General features: G+C 39.2%; 1 protein-coding gene across 6 annotated transcripts in view; it reads right to left on the minus strand.

The window, feature by feature from the left end:
• INPP5B (inositol polyphosphate-5-phosphatase B) overlaps window positions 1–18,580 on the minus strand; it is a 71,797-nt gene that overhangs the window by 22,951 nt on the left and 30,266 nt on the right. For 5 of the 6 annotated variants that reach the window (XM_020983617.2, XM_020983616.2, XM_020983619.2 and 2 more), the window contains 4 exons: window positions 12,168–12,264; window positions 11,362–11,532; window positions 2,735–2,836; window positions 2,107–2,221 (listed from right to left, as the gene is read on the minus strand). In XM_020983617.2, the coding sequence (XP_020839276.1) occupies window positions 2,107–2,221; window positions 2,735–2,836; window positions 11,362–11,532; window positions 12,168–12,264 (485 nt within the window). The remainder of the gene's footprint in view (window positions 1–2,106; window positions 2,222–2,734; window positions 2,837–11,361; window positions 11,533–12,167; window positions 12,265–18,580) is intronic. The other variant, XM_078145462.1, reaches the window with a different exon arrangement.

Below are 18,580 nucleotides of genomic sequence, written 5' to 3' on the forward strand. Positions count from 1 at the left end.
TCTCCTGAGCTCCAGTCTAGTGTCACCAACTGACTTTTGGACATTTTGAATTGGATATCTCATCAGCATCTCAAACTCAACACGTCCAAATGAGAGTTCATTATCTTTTCCCCTAAGCCTCCCTGCTTCCCAAATATTCTGTTCCTGTTGAAAAGCATTGTAGTCCTCCCAGTCACCCAGGCACACAAAGGTATCATGTTGGACTTCCTCTTACACTCACTCCACATAGCCAACAGGTTGGCAAAACTCATCATTTCTACCTTCACAGCATCTCTTGTATACAAGCCTTCTCTCCACCCAACCACCCGGGGCAGGCTCTCATCGCTTCATGCCTGGACTACTGCAACTGGTCTCCCCACGCCAAGTCTCTCCCCACTCCAATCCATCCTGCACTCAGTTCCAAAGTGAATTTTCTAAAAGTTCAGGTCTAACCATAATACTCCCTCCTCCATAAATTTCAGTGGCTCCCTGTTATCTCCAGGATCAAATATAGATGCCTCTCTATGGCTTTCAAAGCCCTTTTCAACCCCAACCCTTCCTATCTTTCCAGTCTTTCTACACTTTACTTACCCTCCACTTTCTTAACAATCTGACATCCTCCTTCTTGACATTCCTTCTCTTAACTTGGTGCCTTTTCAGTGGTTCCCCCATGTCAGGAATGTTCTCCTTTCTTATCGCCCTCTTAAGTTTCCCTCGCTGCCTTTAAGAATCAGCTTAAATCCTATCTTCTTCAAGAGGTCCTTTCTGAGCCCTCCTCCTCCTTTCTCCTCTTCCACTGCTAGCTCTTTGCTTATAAGATTATTGTTGTTATTGAGTCATTTCAGTGACGTCCAACTCTCTGTGACCCCACTTGGGGTTTTTTTGGCAAAGATACTGGAGTGGTTTGCCATTTCCTTCTTCAGCTCATTATACAGATGAGGAAACTGAGGCAAACAAGGTTAATTGACTTGTCCAGCATCACACAGCTAGTAAGCATCGGAGGTCAGATTTGAACTCAGGTCCTCCTGATTCCAGGGCTGATGTTCAATCTACTGCACCACCTAGCTGCCCTGTAATGAGATTTCCTTCCCTTTATTCTGTATACATCTTGTCTGTCCATAGTTGTTTACACACTCTCTCCACCCTTAGGATGAGAGCTCCTTGAAGTCAAGGATTGTTTTGCTCTTTTTTTTTGGTGGGGCAATCAGGGTTAAGTGACTTGCCCAGGGTCACACAGCTAGTAAGTGTCAAGTGTCTGAGATCGGATTTGAACTCAGGTCCTCCTGGCTCCAGGGCCAGTCCTTTATCCACTGCACCACCTAGCTGCCCCATGTTTTGCCTTTCTTTGTGCTTACACTGTGCCTAGCTCTTAGTAAATGCTTAGCAAATGCTTGTAGTTTCAGGGGCAGGTAGGGTGGTGCAATGGATAGAGGACTGGCTCTGGAGTCAGGAGGACCTGAGTTCAAATCCGGCCTCACACACTTGACACTTACTAGCTGTGTTACACTGGGCAAGTCACATAACCCCATTGCCTAGCAAAAAAATTAAAAATGCTTGTAGACTGACTATGGAGGGTTTGCAGTCTGAATTTGTGAAAAGGGCATGCAAACTAATGAAATCACCTGTATGTCAGATAAAAGCTAAAGGCAGGAAGAATTGACTTCTGCCAGGGTAAAGCCATCTCGACAAAGATTGGTCCAAAATAATGTATCTCTTCTAGCTCTTGAGAGAAAGAATAATTTCTTTCTTTCTTTCTTTCTTTGAGAAAGAATCATTTCTAAACAATGGAAATGACAATACAGCACTTTTCTAAAAACGACAGAGGACAACCTCTACTTTGACTTGCTGATATTTCCTCTTTCCTCCCATGTTATTGAGTATACTGACACCCAAAACAGCTCGTGGTTCCTGGTGCTACTGGCCCACCTTGGAACCAGGACCCTGAATCTTTTCCCTCTAACAGTACCACATATCCCTTCTGTACCAGGAACAAAAAGGAATAGGACCATTGGTCACTAAGTCAAGTTAAAGGTCATGTAAACTGTAGGAAAGATGACTTATCATTTCCTGGATGCCAACACTAAACTTTAGGAGCCAAAACTCTATGGGCCCTTACCCCCACCTTACTTTTGCATATTTGGCATCTGGATGCAGACCCTCAGTTACAGCTTTAAACCACTCTTCCTCCTTTGGGGTGTCATTGAAGAAAAAGGCTTCTTTACTCAGATCTAGTTCTTGGAACCTGCCAGAAATGAGATGAAACAAGTCAGACTCCAGGAAAAGATAAAACACAAAGCATGTTCCATAATTGTTTCAGATCTGTCAGTTCCATCTCCAGCTTCAGAACACATCGCCTCACTCTGCTAGTCCCTTTCACAGGACCTAGCCTGGTGCCTAATAAAGATTTGGTGGATTGCTATGGCTTTCTCTAACTTTGCCTTCTCCATGATAGAATTAGTTCGTGGCATGCAAAGTATCTGACAACTAAGGAACAAAACTCTCCAAAAATAATGACTTTGGCAGTTGGTTAAAGGAAATAATAAATATTAGCATTAAAATAGCAATCATAGTTCAATCTCAATAATACCAGAAATGTGTTACATGACAGAGAACAGCAAATAAACAGGAAAGAAACCTTTAATGACCTAGTCACTTTAAAATTCCCTCTGTATTAGTTGCAAAGTCTTAGCTCACAGACATACACCATGGAGTCCAAAGTGAAGATTCAGAGGGCTTCTGCAATAAAAATACTTACCCTATGCAATATATATCTGGAGGCTGAACATCCTGGCTTAGCCAAGGCCGAAGGCCTTCTTTGGGGGACTGGCCATTCACATTGTATGTTCCCACAAAGAACCTAGCATGAAAATGAATCAATTTGAAAAAAGTGAGATTTGAAAGAACATATAGAGCTAACAAAGAAGATATTGTTTTACTGCCTATTCTTATTTAGCTCCATTCTCTTTGAGGAAAAAAAAAGTTTTAAAATACAAGAAATGTCATAGAGAGGTCAAATTATGGTCCATCATGCTTAGTATTCTGTTGCTTATTATGACCCCAAGGGAGGGTCAAGGTGATCACAGCAGTTACTTCTCATTCCTTTTAACAGCAAGAAATCAGATTCCTAACTAAACATTCCTGACTTTCTACTAATAATCCCCTTTGGATCCATCATCCCTGATTTGATCCTTGACCCAACATATCTTACAGCATCATCGAAGGAAAATGGAAGCCATGCCATACAAAGGTCACTGAAGATAGTGGAGATATTTAGCCTGAAGAAGAGGATACTCTCAGGGGAAACAGAACTGTCTCAAATGCCTCAAGTATGTCCATGTTGAAGAGAGATTGGAGAGAAAAGGGCTACCCCGTAAAGGACTCTAAAAGACAAATGGAAGATTTCCTATTTGATCCTCAAAAACAATTATGATTTGTATTTCCAGAACTAACAATACACTTGCGGCCCAGTTTCTCCTTGTTATCTACAGAATAAAGTCTAAGCAGCTCCTTAGGCTGAAATGCACAGTCCCCTCCATGACCCAGCCACCTTCTAGACTTTTTCATGTGGCCACCTCCTCATTAAGGCTACTCTGCATTCCCTGCAATACATTCCATGCCTTTCTATTTCTGATCCTGGACTACTGTTGTTCTTCATACTTAAGAGTATCTTCCTTCCCCTCTTAATCAAGCCTTCAATGGCCAGCTTTCATGACACCTTCAGTAAGAATGAAACAATAGCGAATTCAGAAATACAACCAAATGGCATACAAAGCCAAAATTATAAAGTATTGAGTTAAGGAACTCAATGAATGCAGTCATTTTTGTTAAAAATTGCTAGGAAACTGCTTACCAGTATGGGGAAAGATCAATTTAGATCAATACCTCATATGACATATAATAAATCCCAACTAGATCAAAGAAGTAAGCATTAAAAGTCATTTAAAATTGTAATTAAAGATTCACTCAACTGTAGAGAAAAGACAAAAATTTATCAAATGGAAGAATTTATATGGAAAATATTCATTGGATAGGTCAAGCCAATACATTAAAAATGACATCATTAACTAAATTTATTTATTCCGGGCCATCCTAATCAAACTACCAAAGGACTGCTTTTATCAAACTAGAAAAGAGAATGACAAAATTCATCTGGAGGAATAGCCAAGAATCTCATGGGAAATAATGAAAAAAAGTGGGAAGGAAAGGGGCCTGCCAGATCTCAAACTATACTACAAACAATAATAAGCAGAAACAATTTGATACTGGTTAAAAAGGTGGAACAGGTTAGGTATACAACATATAGAAGCACATGAAACTAGTATCTGATAAACCCAAAGACTCCAACTACTGGAGGAAGGACTCACTATTTAACAAAAACTGGTGGGAAAACTAGGTAATGATCTAGCAAAAAATAGGTTTAGATCAACATCTCGTACCAGATAGCAGGAGAAGCTCCAAGTGGATATAAAACATCACATCATAAAAGAAATCAGAGGAACAAGGAAGAAATTGCCTTTCAGAACTATAGATAAAGGAAAAATTCATGACCAAACAATTTGGTCTAAGAATGGAAGGGAAACATTTACCTGGAAAAATAAAAATCTTTGCAGAAAGTTTCTCTGATAAGGGTCTCATTTCTAAGATATATAAAGAATTGATTCAAATTTATAAGAATAAGAGCCATTCCCCAATTAACCAATGCTCAAAGTGAAAGAACTGGAAACAAGGAGGTGCTAATGAATTAGGTAATGGCTAAACAAATAAAATATGTGGATGAAATGGAATATTACTTTGCTTTAAGAAATGAAGAGAATGGTTTTCAAAGAAACCTGGAAGACTTGTATAAACCTAGAATGAAATCAGAAGAACCAGGAGAACAAATTATACCATAACATCACTACTTTTAACAAAGGAACAAATTTTTAAAAACTTAAGAACTCTGATCAACACAATGATCAACAATGATTCCAGAGGACTGGAAAATGCTTCCTACCTCATGATGAAAGGTAACAGTCTAATACCAAATACATTTTTGGATGTGAGAATTTGTTTTGCTTGACTTGTGTGTTACAATGGTTTTATTCTATTTTATTTTGTAAATGTTTTCACTGGTGGGAAGGTAGGAGGGAGTAAACAATGCTTTGATAAAAAAAAATTAAAATGTTTTTAAAAAAGATATACCAAAAAAATGGATTTGATTACATATAAAAGGAATATTTTTACATATAAAAAAACCCCTCCCAACTAAAGAAGGAAAAGGAAACATTGGGAAAATGTGTTTTTGCTGCAAATAATACTATTTTAAGTCTGATGTATGAAATATATAATAAGAAACTGATGGAAATGGGGCTGTTGGGAAAAAAGAATTCTACCATACTGTTGGCCAGATTAAATAAATGATACTTTTTGAAGGCCAATTTGAAATATATATCAAGATTTGTAAAAACCAACTATATATTCTGTTGTTCTTTTAATTCAATTTTATTTTGAGTTTTGAATTATTTTCCTTTTTCTTTCTTTCCCCTACTCACTGAGAAGGCTAGAAAACAAAACTCATTATAAAGATGAATAGGGGCAGCTAGGTGGTGCAGTGGATAGAGCACCAACCCTGAATTCAGGAGGACCTGAGTTCAAATCCAGTCTCAGACACATAACATTTACTAGCTGTGTGACCCTGGGCAAGTCACTTAACCCCATTGCCTAGCCAAAAACAAAACAAACAAAAAAAAGATGAATAGTCATGCAAAATAGATACCCACATTAGCCATGTCCAAAAAAGAAAGAAAAAGAGAGAAAAGAAAATGCAAGGCCATCAGCTCTATTTGGAGGTGGCTACTATGTGTCGTATGAGTCCTTTGGAACTATAGTTCAATCATATACACTTTGTTCCAGTGATCCTTCTACTAAGACTCTCTCCTAAGGATATTATTAAGTGGGAAAAGGGATCTATCAGTACCAAAAAACATTCATGGCTCTTTAATTTGTGAGAAAAAACTCAAAACAATACATCCAGTGATTAGATGAGACAGCATGGTATAATGGGGTAGTGTGTTGGAGTGAGAGTCTGCAAGCCTGATTTCAAATCCTGCTTTGATTTAGGGGAAGGAGGTGGCTTTGGGGCTTGTTTCGGCCCCTTCCCGGTTTGGAAAACCAGCGCTCAACTTATTCTTTGAGTCTCATTTCATAAGATTTTTTGTGAATCTCAATTGAGATAATACATGTAAAATAGATGACAAACGTTACTAGTCTATATAAATGTCGATTGTAATGGCCATGGAGAGAATGGCCAATAAAGAAAAATGTTACTGAGCCGATTAAAATTAGGAATATAAAGAAATGTAGAAAAATATACCATGTTATAAAAGCAAAGGAAGCAGAATTAGAATAACACCATATAACTGTGACTAAATAAAGGAACTGAACGCCGTCACCTGGGGAATAGCTGAATAAATTGTGGAACGTGAATGTAACGGAATATTACTGGGCTGTAAGAAATGTATGTGGAGAAGTATGAGGAACTGCTGCAAAGTGAGTGAACAAAACCAGGAAGACAATAATCATAATAATTACAACAATGTAAACCAATCAATCAATAAACATTTATTAAGCACCTACTTTGTGCTTAATGGGCAGCTAGGTGGTATAGTGGATAGAGTGCCCAGCCTGAAGTCAGGAAGACTCCTCTTCCAGAGTTCAAATCTCACCTCAGACACTTCCTAGCTGTGTGACCTGAGCAAGTCACTTCACCCTGTTTGCCTCAGTTTCCTCATCTGTAAAATGAAATGGAGAAGGAAATGGCAAACCATTCTAGTACCTTTCCCCAGAAAACCCTAAATGGGATCATGAAGAGTCAGACACAAGTGAAAATGACTGAACAACAATGAGATGATGTACCAGGCACTGTGCTAAGCACTAGACACACCAATAATAATAACAAATAAAAATTAAACTTTGCCTCTGAATAGAAGGCAGAAGGCCCAGCTCCCACATACCTTTTCCAACAAAACTCTAAAATTATCACTAGAACAAGTAATGACCAAGAAATACAGTGAAAAACTACAGTGACCTTTTCTATCTCATAATTGCATGAAGGGTCCATCAGAAGCCATAGGGCAATAGGAAAGGGGGCTGCCAACACAGCCAACATCAGTGGGACTAGGAACAGGTGAGAGACACTGTAGCCTGCAAGGGTCTATTCTAGAGGTAACAGGAATGAAGGATTTCCCCTCTCCCAAGAACGACCCAGTGTGGTCAGAGAGCTCCAGGACAGAGACCTCAGAATCTTCAGGGAATGCGGTAGCAGCACTCACACCAAGACAGCCTAGGCTCAGGGGTTCTGAGGTCCCTAACATTCTGTCCTGAGACAACAGAGGGGGCCCTCAAGATCCTCTGCTCTGAATCTCAAAGACTAGGGAGATGAGGGGTGAGGGTGGACTGGAAGAACTAACTCCAGAACTTTGGAACCCAGGTGACTCAGAACCAGACCAAACAGGGCCAACTACTCCACCCCAAAGGGCTCAGCACAAGCATGTGCCGCCCTGGCACAAAGTTCCAATTCAAGAACCAAAGCTGGAGAGGTGGGTAGATCAAAGAAAACGTCAACCAGCATCAAAAATTATAGTAGATTTGGAGATCCCCCTAAAAGAAGGAGCAAGTAACTTCACAACAACCACAAGTAGAAGCTTAGAGGGCAAAAAAAAAAATGGATTTTCCACATGAGTACCTAGAAGAATCAAAACAAGTGATAAAAAAAAAAAGCTAGTATGTATATAGTGAAGCAGTTAGGTGATGCCATCGTGCACAGAACATGGGAGTAGAGTTAGGAAGATCTGAGTTCAGATTTGACCTCAGACACTTAGCCCGTTATGTGACCCTGGGCAAGTCACTTCACCTGTATGCCTCAGTTTCTTTATCTGTAAAATAGGGATAATAATAGCACCTACTTCTTAGGTTGTGAGGATCAAATGAGATAAAGATTGTAAAGCACTTAGCACAGTGCCTGACACCAAACAGGCACTAAAGACATGATTATTTCCTTTTCCTCCCTTTAAAGTTTACAAAGAATTTTAATACGTTATTTCATTTATTCCTCACAACAGCTCTCTAAAGGAGGTGCCTCCTTTTGCCCAGGAAGGAGGTCCACATCCACAGATATGGTACATTGCATATATTTTCAGACTTTTCTCATGTACTGATTAGTTTTGCTAATTTTTTTCCCTCTTCTTTTTCTTTCTTTTTTAAAAATATATTTTGTTATTTTAGGAAGAGGAGAGGAGAGGGAGGGAGAAAGATTTGGAACTCGAAATCTTGTAAAAATGAATGTTAAAATTTATCTTGACATATAATTGGGGAAAAATAAAATACTATTAAAAATAAATATTTTCTTATACAGGCTGGCTCTCTGAGAGGAGGAAAGATACTAAAGGAAAGAGGAAGGGAAATTTTGGTGATTTAAAAAAACAAAAGGTATCAATAAAAATTTGTTAGAAAAAAAAGCAGACACAAAGAAGAGAATGTTATTCAGTCGTTTTTCAGTCGTGTCCGACTTCCTAAAATGCAGGTGTGACGCTCCCAGTTACCTCCAGGATCAAATATAAATGCTCCTGTTTGGCTTTGAAAGCCCTGTACCATCTTGCCCCTTCCCAGCCTTTCAGTCTTCTTACACCTTACTCTCCTTCACATACTTATAATCCAGCAGCCCTGGACTTTTTTTTTTCGCTTTTTGGTGAGGCAATCGAGGTTAGGTGGCTTGCTCATGGTCACACAGCTGGTAAGTGTCAAGTGTCTGGTCTGAGGCTGGATTTGAACTCAGGCCCTCATGACTATAGGGCTGGTACTATATCCACTGTACCACTTAGCTGCCCCCTAGCCTCAGTTCTTCTTGGTGTTCCTTGAACATAACCCAACTCTCTATCTCTTGACTCTGTTCTGCCCCTTCCCTCCCACCTCATGGTTTTCTTGGCTTCCTTTAAGACTCACCTCCAATCCCACCTTCTGCAGGAGGCACTTTCCCAACACCCTCCCATACTACTGCCTTCCTCCCTCAGATGGCCAACCATCTATTCTCCTTAGACCTTCTATGTATCTAGTCATTGACATACTGTCTTCCTCATTAGAACGCAGGCTCCTTTAAGGGGCCATTTTTGCCTTTCTTTGTATACTCAGTGCTTACCACAAGACCTGGCACAGGATAATCCCTTAATAAATACTTGTTGAATATGAAAAGGCACCTCCTTCTCTTTCTTGCAGAGGTGGATGACTATGGGTATGGAATACTGCATGCAATGTCAGGTTTTTTGATGTGTGGCTTAGCTTTGCTGAACTGCTTTTCTTTTCTATTTTTACTTTTGTTATAAGGGTTTGGGGAGAGATACACTGGAAAATGTAGGAGACAGATCAAAAGATACAAATTACACATATTTTAAAAAATTGTTATCTTTCCAAAATTGTATAAATATACAAATAAGAACTCAGAAGGAAATAGTAAACTACCTATTATTTTGTTCAAATCTATTTTAAAGTATGTAAATAGCTCAGGTTATGTGGTTTTATGACTTTTTGTTTACTTATATCTCTTGAGTTTTAAGTTTAAGATTTTTAAAAATATTTTTAAAAAATAAATAATGACTCCTTTGTGAAATCTGCTCTAAATTCCCTTAATTAGAAAGTCTCATTCTTTTATGTGATCTCTTAGAACTCTGTACTCCACTTATATACTAATCACTTTCCTATTTATTTCATATTTATCGATGTAGATGTCTAATCACTTCAACTAGATCATAAGCTCTGAGGGCAAGAGCCTGGATTTCCTTATATTAGTTGGTATGGTATAGTGGGCAATGGAGTTCAAGCTCAGACAATGCTCCTTATTACTGAAATGACCTGGAATAAGTCACTCAGCTATTCTGACCTTCATTTTCTTCATATGTAAAATGAAGAAGTTGGACTACACAATTTTTAGGGTCCCCTAAATTTATGATGGGCAGCTAGGTGGCACAGTGGATAGAGCACTGGGTCTGAAGTCAGAAAGACTCATCTTCCTGAGTTCAAATCCAGCCTCAGAGGGCAGCTAGGTGGCACAGTGGAAAGAGGACCGGCCCTGAATTCAGAAGGACCTGAGTTCAAATCCAGCCTCAGACACATAACACTTACTAGCTGTGTGACGCTGAGCAAGTCACTTAACCCCATTGCCTAGCCAAAAAAAACAAACAAACAAACAAACAAACAAACAAACAAATCCAGCCTCAGACACTTACTAGATGCTGTGTGACCCTGGGCTGGTTATTTAACCTTGGTTGCTTCAGTTCCTCATCTGTAAAATGAGCTGGAGAGGGAAATGGCAAACCACTCCAGTGTCTTTGCCAAGAAAACCCTAACCGGGGTCAAGAAGTCAGACATGACTTAAACAACTCAACAACAAAAATTTATGATTCTATGACACTTGGCACAGTACACTGAATACAACTGACACTTAACAAAATGATTGTTGAATGAATATCACTATTCTATTCTATAATCATAATGCAAAATAATTTAAAATAGCAATCAATAAACATTTATTAAGTATCTACTATGTGTCAGGTATCATGCTAAACATTGAGGTTACAAAAAAGGGCAAAAGACAGTCCCTGTCCTCAAGGAGCTTACACTCTAATGGGGGAGACAACATGCAAACAAATATATACAAAACAAGCTATATACAGAATAAATAGGGAATAATTAAAAGAGGGAAAGCTCTAAAATTAAAATTCTGTACTTTATCCTAGCTTGGGATCAGAGATGCATGGAAATTTAAGCTGGAAGGGACCTAAGGACTCATTTTTGTCCAATATTCTCATTTTACAGATAAAGAAATTAAGGACTGAATAAGTTATGTCCAAAATCACACACTTCCATACTGCCTTCTATCTTTCACCAACCCAATACATTATCTGTGGACCATCTCTAGTTGTCCTAATCCATATTTTACCACTGAACCCAGCTGGCTCCAGAGGAGAAAGTGAGGCTGGTGACTTTGCACAGCCCTCCCTCACTGTAATCCAATTCACTTGCAAATTATGGCATTACCTCCCTGATGTCATGGTCTTCTTCCAGAACAAAGGACAAACAATAAAATGAACTATCTAAAAAGACTTCCCAAATCTTGGGGGTGGATTAATACAACTTTCATTTTGAATTCTTTTTTCAAGGGCCCAAAGTGACCGAGATGGTTTGTAAGTCAAAGGACTGAGAAAAGGCGATAAAAAGGAAAGGCCGGTCTGGTAGAAGGAACTGGTGCAAAGGAAAGCGATTCTCCAGCCTGACTGACACCTGGGACCAGGGCACAAAGGGAAGGGCTTATGTTTCAGAGCTAAGTCAGTATTTCGCTTCTGAGTGTGTTACCTGAATTTCTGGATATATGTGTAAGCCTCTTCCTTCTGTACCAGCTGGGATTTCACAATCGTGTCTCGGAGCCCAAACTTCTGCATTGATAAGATATGAGCTTTGTCTGAAACGGTCACAGTGGAAGACCGCACCATGTCGCTGGTAATTTCAGGCTTGGATTTATTTGACCTGAAGCAACAATAAGCCAGATATTTGCATTTTGAGTTCTGCCCCAGGGGAAACCTATCAATACAAAGCCTATATTTGGGGATCAGAACCATGGGGATAAAAAGGAGAGAAGGCTCTTTGCGGAGCAAAGCTGTCTACTTGGCCATGGCAAGTAATTCTCCTTGTGGTCAGAAGGTGGCAGAGGGCAACCTTGTTCCTTACCACAAACCCCACAAAGTCACAGGAAGGAGCCGCTTCTAGAGAATGTTGTCTTATTCAACACAGCAAACAAGACAAGGGAAAATGTCTCCTTTTCCCAAGATGATAAGCTCTGGGCACCTCTCCAAATACTCGTCATGACTCTCTAGGCTGCAAGGGCCATGGCTACCATTACCCAGACTATGCTTTTCTCCTACTAGCTTGGAAAGCACAAGAGTAATATAGACTTTGGGAGGGAGAGAGGGAGGGAGGGAGGGATGGAGGGAAGGAGGGAGGAAGGGAAGAGTCTGAGATTGAGACCAGACTATGGACACAGCACAGCTTCCGTGGGGTCTTTTAATGTCCTTTATCTGTCTTGCTGAATTTCCTCCAGTTTATATCATACCCTAAAGCTCCCTACTCTGAGACCTACAAAATCCAAATGAAAGAAATTCTACCTGGTAGATGCAGCTTCAGGTTTCTCAAAAACCCAAGAGCTTTGCTCTCCCAGCACTCCTTTCCCATTTGGCTTCAGTTCTTCAGCATCTGGAATACCTAAAAGGGCAAAAAGGTGAGCAAAGTATCAAGAGGCAGATATCTAGCCATACAGAGATTGTTTCTTTTTGTTCAGACCTTTCTGACTCTTTGTAGACCCCATTTGGGGTTTTCTTGGCAAAGGTACAGGAATGTTTTGCTATTTGCTTCTCCAGCTCATTTTATAGATGACAAAACTGAGGCAAACAGGGTTAAGTGACTTGCCCAGGGTCACACTAGTTAAGTGTCTGAGGCTGGATTTGAACTCGGAAGATGAGACTTCCTGACTCTAAGCCTGGTGCACTATGGCGCCACCTAGCTTCCCCATCATGTAGAAATCACTAATTTCTCTAACTACAATTACCTACTTATATAGATCACTGGTTCTCAAATTATAATGGCATACACATTGATCCAAAATTGCATAGAAGGGTTTGGCCACTATGTGGGTGATGTACACAGTTTACAGAAGTAGTTCAACTCAACAAATAAGAACAAAGCCTGTTATATACCAAAGCATGAAGCTAGACACTTAAGAAGAAATAAAGACAAGGCATAATTCCTAGCCCTTGTTCTCAAGTTTATTGGAGGGGGTGGGGAGGGAGCAGGTAGAGGGGAAAAGAGGAAACTGCAGAAAACAGCATGCAGATTATAAAGCAAAAATAGATAAGAATTTTTTTAAATTACTATAAGGATTCATGTATTGTCTTCCCTGTTACACTAGGAGCCCCTCAAAGGCAGGGACTGTCTTTTCTCTCTTTTTGTATCTCTAGAGATTAGCACAGTGCCTGGCACATAGTAGATGCTTAATAAATGTTTACTGATTGATTGAGTCAGGGGGAAATATCATAGAAAAGGTGATATTAGAGATGGATCTTGAAGGATGAATAAGATTCTGCTAAGTCTGAGTTATTGTGGGGAGATAAAGGAGATACTATAGATAGAATGAGAATAGCAAAAGCAAAGGGAAGGAAGTATTTATTTTAAACAATTCTATTCTCAGCTGCTAGTTTTACTTCCTTGCTCTCTATCATCAGTAGAGGCAGTATCATGGAGTGGAAAGGATCTATAGCCCAAAGACATGGATTCTAAATCTGCCTCTGTCATTTACTGTCTGACCTTGGACTGAGGCCACAGCTCCCCTGAAATTTTCTCACCTATAAAGCGGAGATAATATCTGCCCCGATAAATTGGCAAGGTTGCTAATAGGGTCAAATGGAGCAGCTTATTTTTAGAAAACTGTAAAATGTCATGCATATACGAGGGATTGTTATTTTCTCACCTCCAAGGAAAGCCCAGGGCCCAGACCCTGCCTTCTCCCCTCAAGGAAAATCCCTGAACGTTAGAGTCAGAAAAGAGACCGTGGGCATTTTCTTCTTTCCCTCTTTCTCCCACCCAAATCTTAAAATTCTGAACTTAACACCAAATAAAATGAGCATTTCTATATAGAGTATAGAACAGAAGGACAGGACTGTCCATGAAATGGAGAATATCTTTTCTTTGTGAATACAGTATATAACAAACTCTATATGTCATTTTCAAAACTGTCTTACTTGTCTGTGATTCCTTCTGGTCTTCTTTCTGTGTCTTTCTCATTAGGGAGAAACCCTATGCCTTGCCACCCTTACCTTCTCACTTCCCCCCAATAGAAAAAAACAAAAACAAAGCCTTCTAACAAACATACGTAGTCAAACAAAATAAACTCTCACATTGCTCATGTCTTCAACACTATTTTCTGATCCAACATCCTCATTTTACAAAGGTCAGAGAAATGTGAGAGGGCACACTTACCCTTATTGGTGCCTTTTGCTCTTCCAAAAAGCTCTGAACACCAAAAAGTCTAAGAATTCCCAATATCTATATTACACCAAGAAATATTTAGGGAAAGTTTACACTACATGATTGAAAGGAGAAAAAAAATTTTTTTTCTATGAATAGCATCCTTGCTTCCAGAAAGGTTAATCCCCTGTCAATAGAGAACATGAAGAGGTCACAGACTCTCTTATTCTGTTTCCTAAATTATGGTAGTATCACTGGAGGAATGAAACACCACAGAAGAATTCTGAACTGCAGAGAATGACGCAAAATACATTTTCAGCCATGTTTGCCCCATAAAATCACTTCATCTGAAACAGATCATTAAATTCCAATGAAAATATCTTACATGACCTATGAATCAACAAGAAATCTTGCTATCACCTTAGAAGGCAGAAAAAAGACAGGGAATGGAAAACATGGCAATGGACATTTGCAAAATTCTTCCTGCCTGATCCTCTTTCTCCACTTCAAATGGAATTTTGTCTCCCCAAACTCACTGCCCCCTTGAATCACAGAATGTTTATCTTGAAGTTGTCTTTTAGGACCAACAAGAGATAGAGAATATTATGAAATGCAAAAATGGATAATTTTGATTACATTAAACTGAAAATTTTTTGCAGGAACAAAACCAATGCAACCAAGATTAGAAGGGAAGCAGAAAGCTGGGTAACAATTTTTACAACCAATGTCTCTGATAGAGGCCTCATTTCTAAAATATATAGACAACTGGGCCAAATTTATAAGAATATAAGTCATTCCCCAATTGAAAAATGGTCAAAGAATATGAACAGGAAGTTTTCAGATGATGAAATTAAAGCTGTCTATAGTCATACAAAAAATACTCTAAATCACTATTGATTACACAAATGCAAATTAAAACAACTCTGAGATACCACATCACACCTATCACATTGGCTACCATGACAAAACAGGAAAATGATAAATGCTGGAGAAGATGTGGAAAAACTGGAACACTAATGCATTGTTGGTGGAGTTGCCAATTGATCCAACCATTCTAGAGAGCAATTTGGAACTATGCCCAAAGGGCTATAAAAATATGTGTACCCTTTGATCCAGCAATACCTCTACTAGGTTTATATCTCAAAGACCCTTTGACCCAGAAATAACACTTGTAGGTCTGTATCCCAAAAGATCATAAAAATGAGAAAAGAACCCACATGCACAAAAAATATTTATAGCAGCTCTTTCTATGGTAGCCAAGAATTGGAAATTGAGGGGATGCCCATCAACTGGAGAATGGCTTGAACAAGTTGTGGTATATGAATATAATGGAATACTATTGTACTATAAGAAATGATGAGCAGGTAGTCTTCAGAAAAGCCTGGAAAGACTTATATGAACTGATGCTGAGTGAAATGAGCAGAACCAGGAGAACATTGTACACAGTTAACAGCCACATTGTGCGATGACTGACTTTGATAGACTTAGCTCTTCTTAGCAATGCGAGGATCTAAGACAACTCCAAAACACTCATGATGGAAAATGCTATCCCACACCCAGAGAAAGAGCTTTGGAGTCTGAATGCAGATGGAAGCAAAACTATCTGTTCTCGCTTTTTGTTGTTTTGTTTCTCTTTTCTTGTGGTTCCTCCCATTGGTTCTAATACTTCTTTACAACAAGATTAATGTGAAAATGTATTTAATATGAATGTACATGTAGAGCCTATATCAGATTGCACACCATCTTGGGGAGGGGGAAGGGGAGGAGAGGGAAGAAAATTGAAAACTCAAAAGCTTATGGAGGGGCAGCTAGGTGGTGTAGTGGATAGAACACTGGTCCTGAAGTCAGGAGGACCTGAGTGGAAATCCGGCCTCAGACCAAACATTTGACACTCACTAGCTGTGTGACCCTGAGCAAGTCTCTTAACCCCAACTGCCTAAAAAAAAAAGCTTATGGAAATGAATGTTGAAAACTAAAAAATAATTAATTAAAAATAAATAAAATGAAATAAAAATAAAAGCTAGGCCTTAGCAACTAATTTGTGTCTTGTCAGCTGCCCATTTCCTCCTTCACTGCCAATCAAATAAGATTTATTTGCTCTACACTTCAGAATGAACTCCACCAAATCTTGATAAATTCCCCTTTTAATCTTTTTAGGATATAATTCTTCAGAACTCACCACGATGGCTGGCTAATAGTTGCCCTTTTGTCAAATACAAAGCCAGCCAAAGTCCCATGGGTCTTATCTTGAGAGATTAACCAGAATGCAATTTCCAGGACCTTTCACCAACCACTTTTTTTGTTCAGTTCCATATTGGAATTATTTCCCATGTGAGATGGTTTCCTCATAGCGCAGACATACCAGGTCAGAAGGGCAGATCCTACCGCTCTGACCAGATGTTGTGAAAGGCACACAAGAACTCATCTTTGCAAATACTGTGCATTGCACATATCTTATGAGAAAGCCAGCTGAACCAGTTTCACATGCGTAACTGACACACATCCCCTCCCCAACGGCAGCCTTCAGTAAGTTCTCAGCCTTGGGCTGGGTAAGCCACCTCTCTTTGGACAGCTCAGAACTGAGGTCTGGCTATGACTTCTCTGCAGGCTTGCCCATGATAGGGTGGGCAGCAGGTACAGGTTTGGCCCCCTCAACTTACCCTGGCTCCTTCTATCTCTATGATCACTCCTCTTCTGGTCCTTTCTTCTACTTTGGCCCCCTAACTATGGATGTTCTTGCTTTTCTTTCCACTTTCAGGAAGGGATCTGCAAGAAGCAGGCCAATTCCTCAGCCACTTGAAATCATAGCCTAAACATGCACTGCTAGGTGGTGTAATGGATAGAGTCCTGTGCCTAGTGCCAAATCAAATTTTACCTCAGACACTTATCAGCCCTGGGACCCTGGCAAGTTACTTAACCTCAATTTCCTCAACTGTAAAATGAGGTTGATAATAGCACTAACCTCACAAGGTCGTTGTGAGGATCAAAGAAGGTAAGACTTGTAAAGTGCTTAGCATAGTGCCTGGCACTTAATAAATGCTTTCCCCTTCCTTTTCTTCTCAAATTATCCTCTTCTTGTCTTCAGTCTTTCTCCCCCACTGTACATACTTCTGCGAGATTAATCTTAAAATATCACTTTCAGGCCATACCATTAAAAAAATTAAAGAAGAATGAGATGTATTTCACAAGTGTACTTGAGGAAAAATTCATAAGCAAACAAGGGATAGAAAAGATTGTAAAAGACAAAACAGATAATTTCAATGACACAAGATCAAAGCTTTTGCATACACAATAGCAATGCAACTAGAATAAAAGGTAAACTGGTAAGTGTGTGGGGGGGGAATCTCTACATCAAACATCTCTCTCCCACTGACCAAGGCCAACCCCACCCCTTTGGTAATGTCACTGTGCCTGCCTCCTCCCATTCCCCCACCAGGGTCAGTGGTCCTGGCCTCAGGAGGAAGAGGAGGACACAAATAGGGAAAAAATAGTACTTCCCCAAGAGAAAAGTAGTTAAAGGATATAAAGTTTTCTCCAAAAAAAAAGGCAAATTATCAACAAAAATGAAAAATTGCTCCAAGTCATAAATAAAGTACAAACTGAAATAACTCAGAGGTTTCAACTCACACCCATTAGCTGTCAACAAAGGAAAACTATGAAAATAGTTCATGTTGAAAGGGCTGCAGAAAGATAAGCAAATTAACTCACTAATAGTGGAGCTGTGAAATGGTGTGGAAATTTGGGGAAACAATTTGGAATTACATGAGAAAAGTTACAAAACTGATCATACGTTTAGATCCAGCAATTCCCCCATGAGTATATATATCCCCAAGGAGATAAAAGACAGAAAGTAAAGTCTCACCTACACCAAAATATTCATAGCAATAGAAACAAAGTGAAGGCTTATTGATTATTCTCGATAATTCTTTACTGTGACATTGACCTGTCGCTCAGGAAGGGGAAGTCAAGTAAAAGTTCCCCCACTTATTGCAAGAGAAGACACACACACACACACACACACACACACACACACACACACACACAATGTTGACTGGGGAATGGCTGAACAAATTATGATAGTGAATGTAGTGGAAAGTTACTATAGAAAGTTACTGTATGTGTCTATGTGTGTGTGTATTTATATATATAAAATTACTTACTGTAAGAAACAAGAGGTATTAGGAATTCAGAGAAACATGGGAAAACATACGAACTGATAGAGAATGAAGAAAGTAGAGCTAAGAGATTGTGCAAAATGACTGTGATGATTTAAATTTAAACAGTGCAAGGTGGCATCTGAACTCAGATCATAAACGATGACCAATCAGTTCCAGAGAACAGATGACAAAACATACTCCCTTATCTCAGTAGAAAAATGGGAGATTATAGGTGTGAAAGGTTATACTCACTATTAGTCATGATCACCTTGTAGTTTTTTTATATGATGGATGCTATGAAAAAAGTAAGGGGAAATACTGAAAAGTGACTAGTGGTCTAAAAAAAACACATCAATAAATCTATAAATATATAATAAAATATTCCTTTCATTTCTTTCCCA

This window comes from Phascolarctos cinereus, unplaced genomic scaffold (assembly GCF_003287225.1).
Source record: "Phascolarctos cinereus isolate Bilbo 61053 unplaced genomic scaffold, phaCin_HiC Scaffold_726;HRSCAF=1367, whole genome shotgun sequence".
NCBI classification, from domain to species: domain Eukaryota; kingdom Metazoa; phylum Chordata; class Mammalia; order Diprotodontia; family Phascolarctidae; genus Phascolarctos; species Phascolarctos cinereus.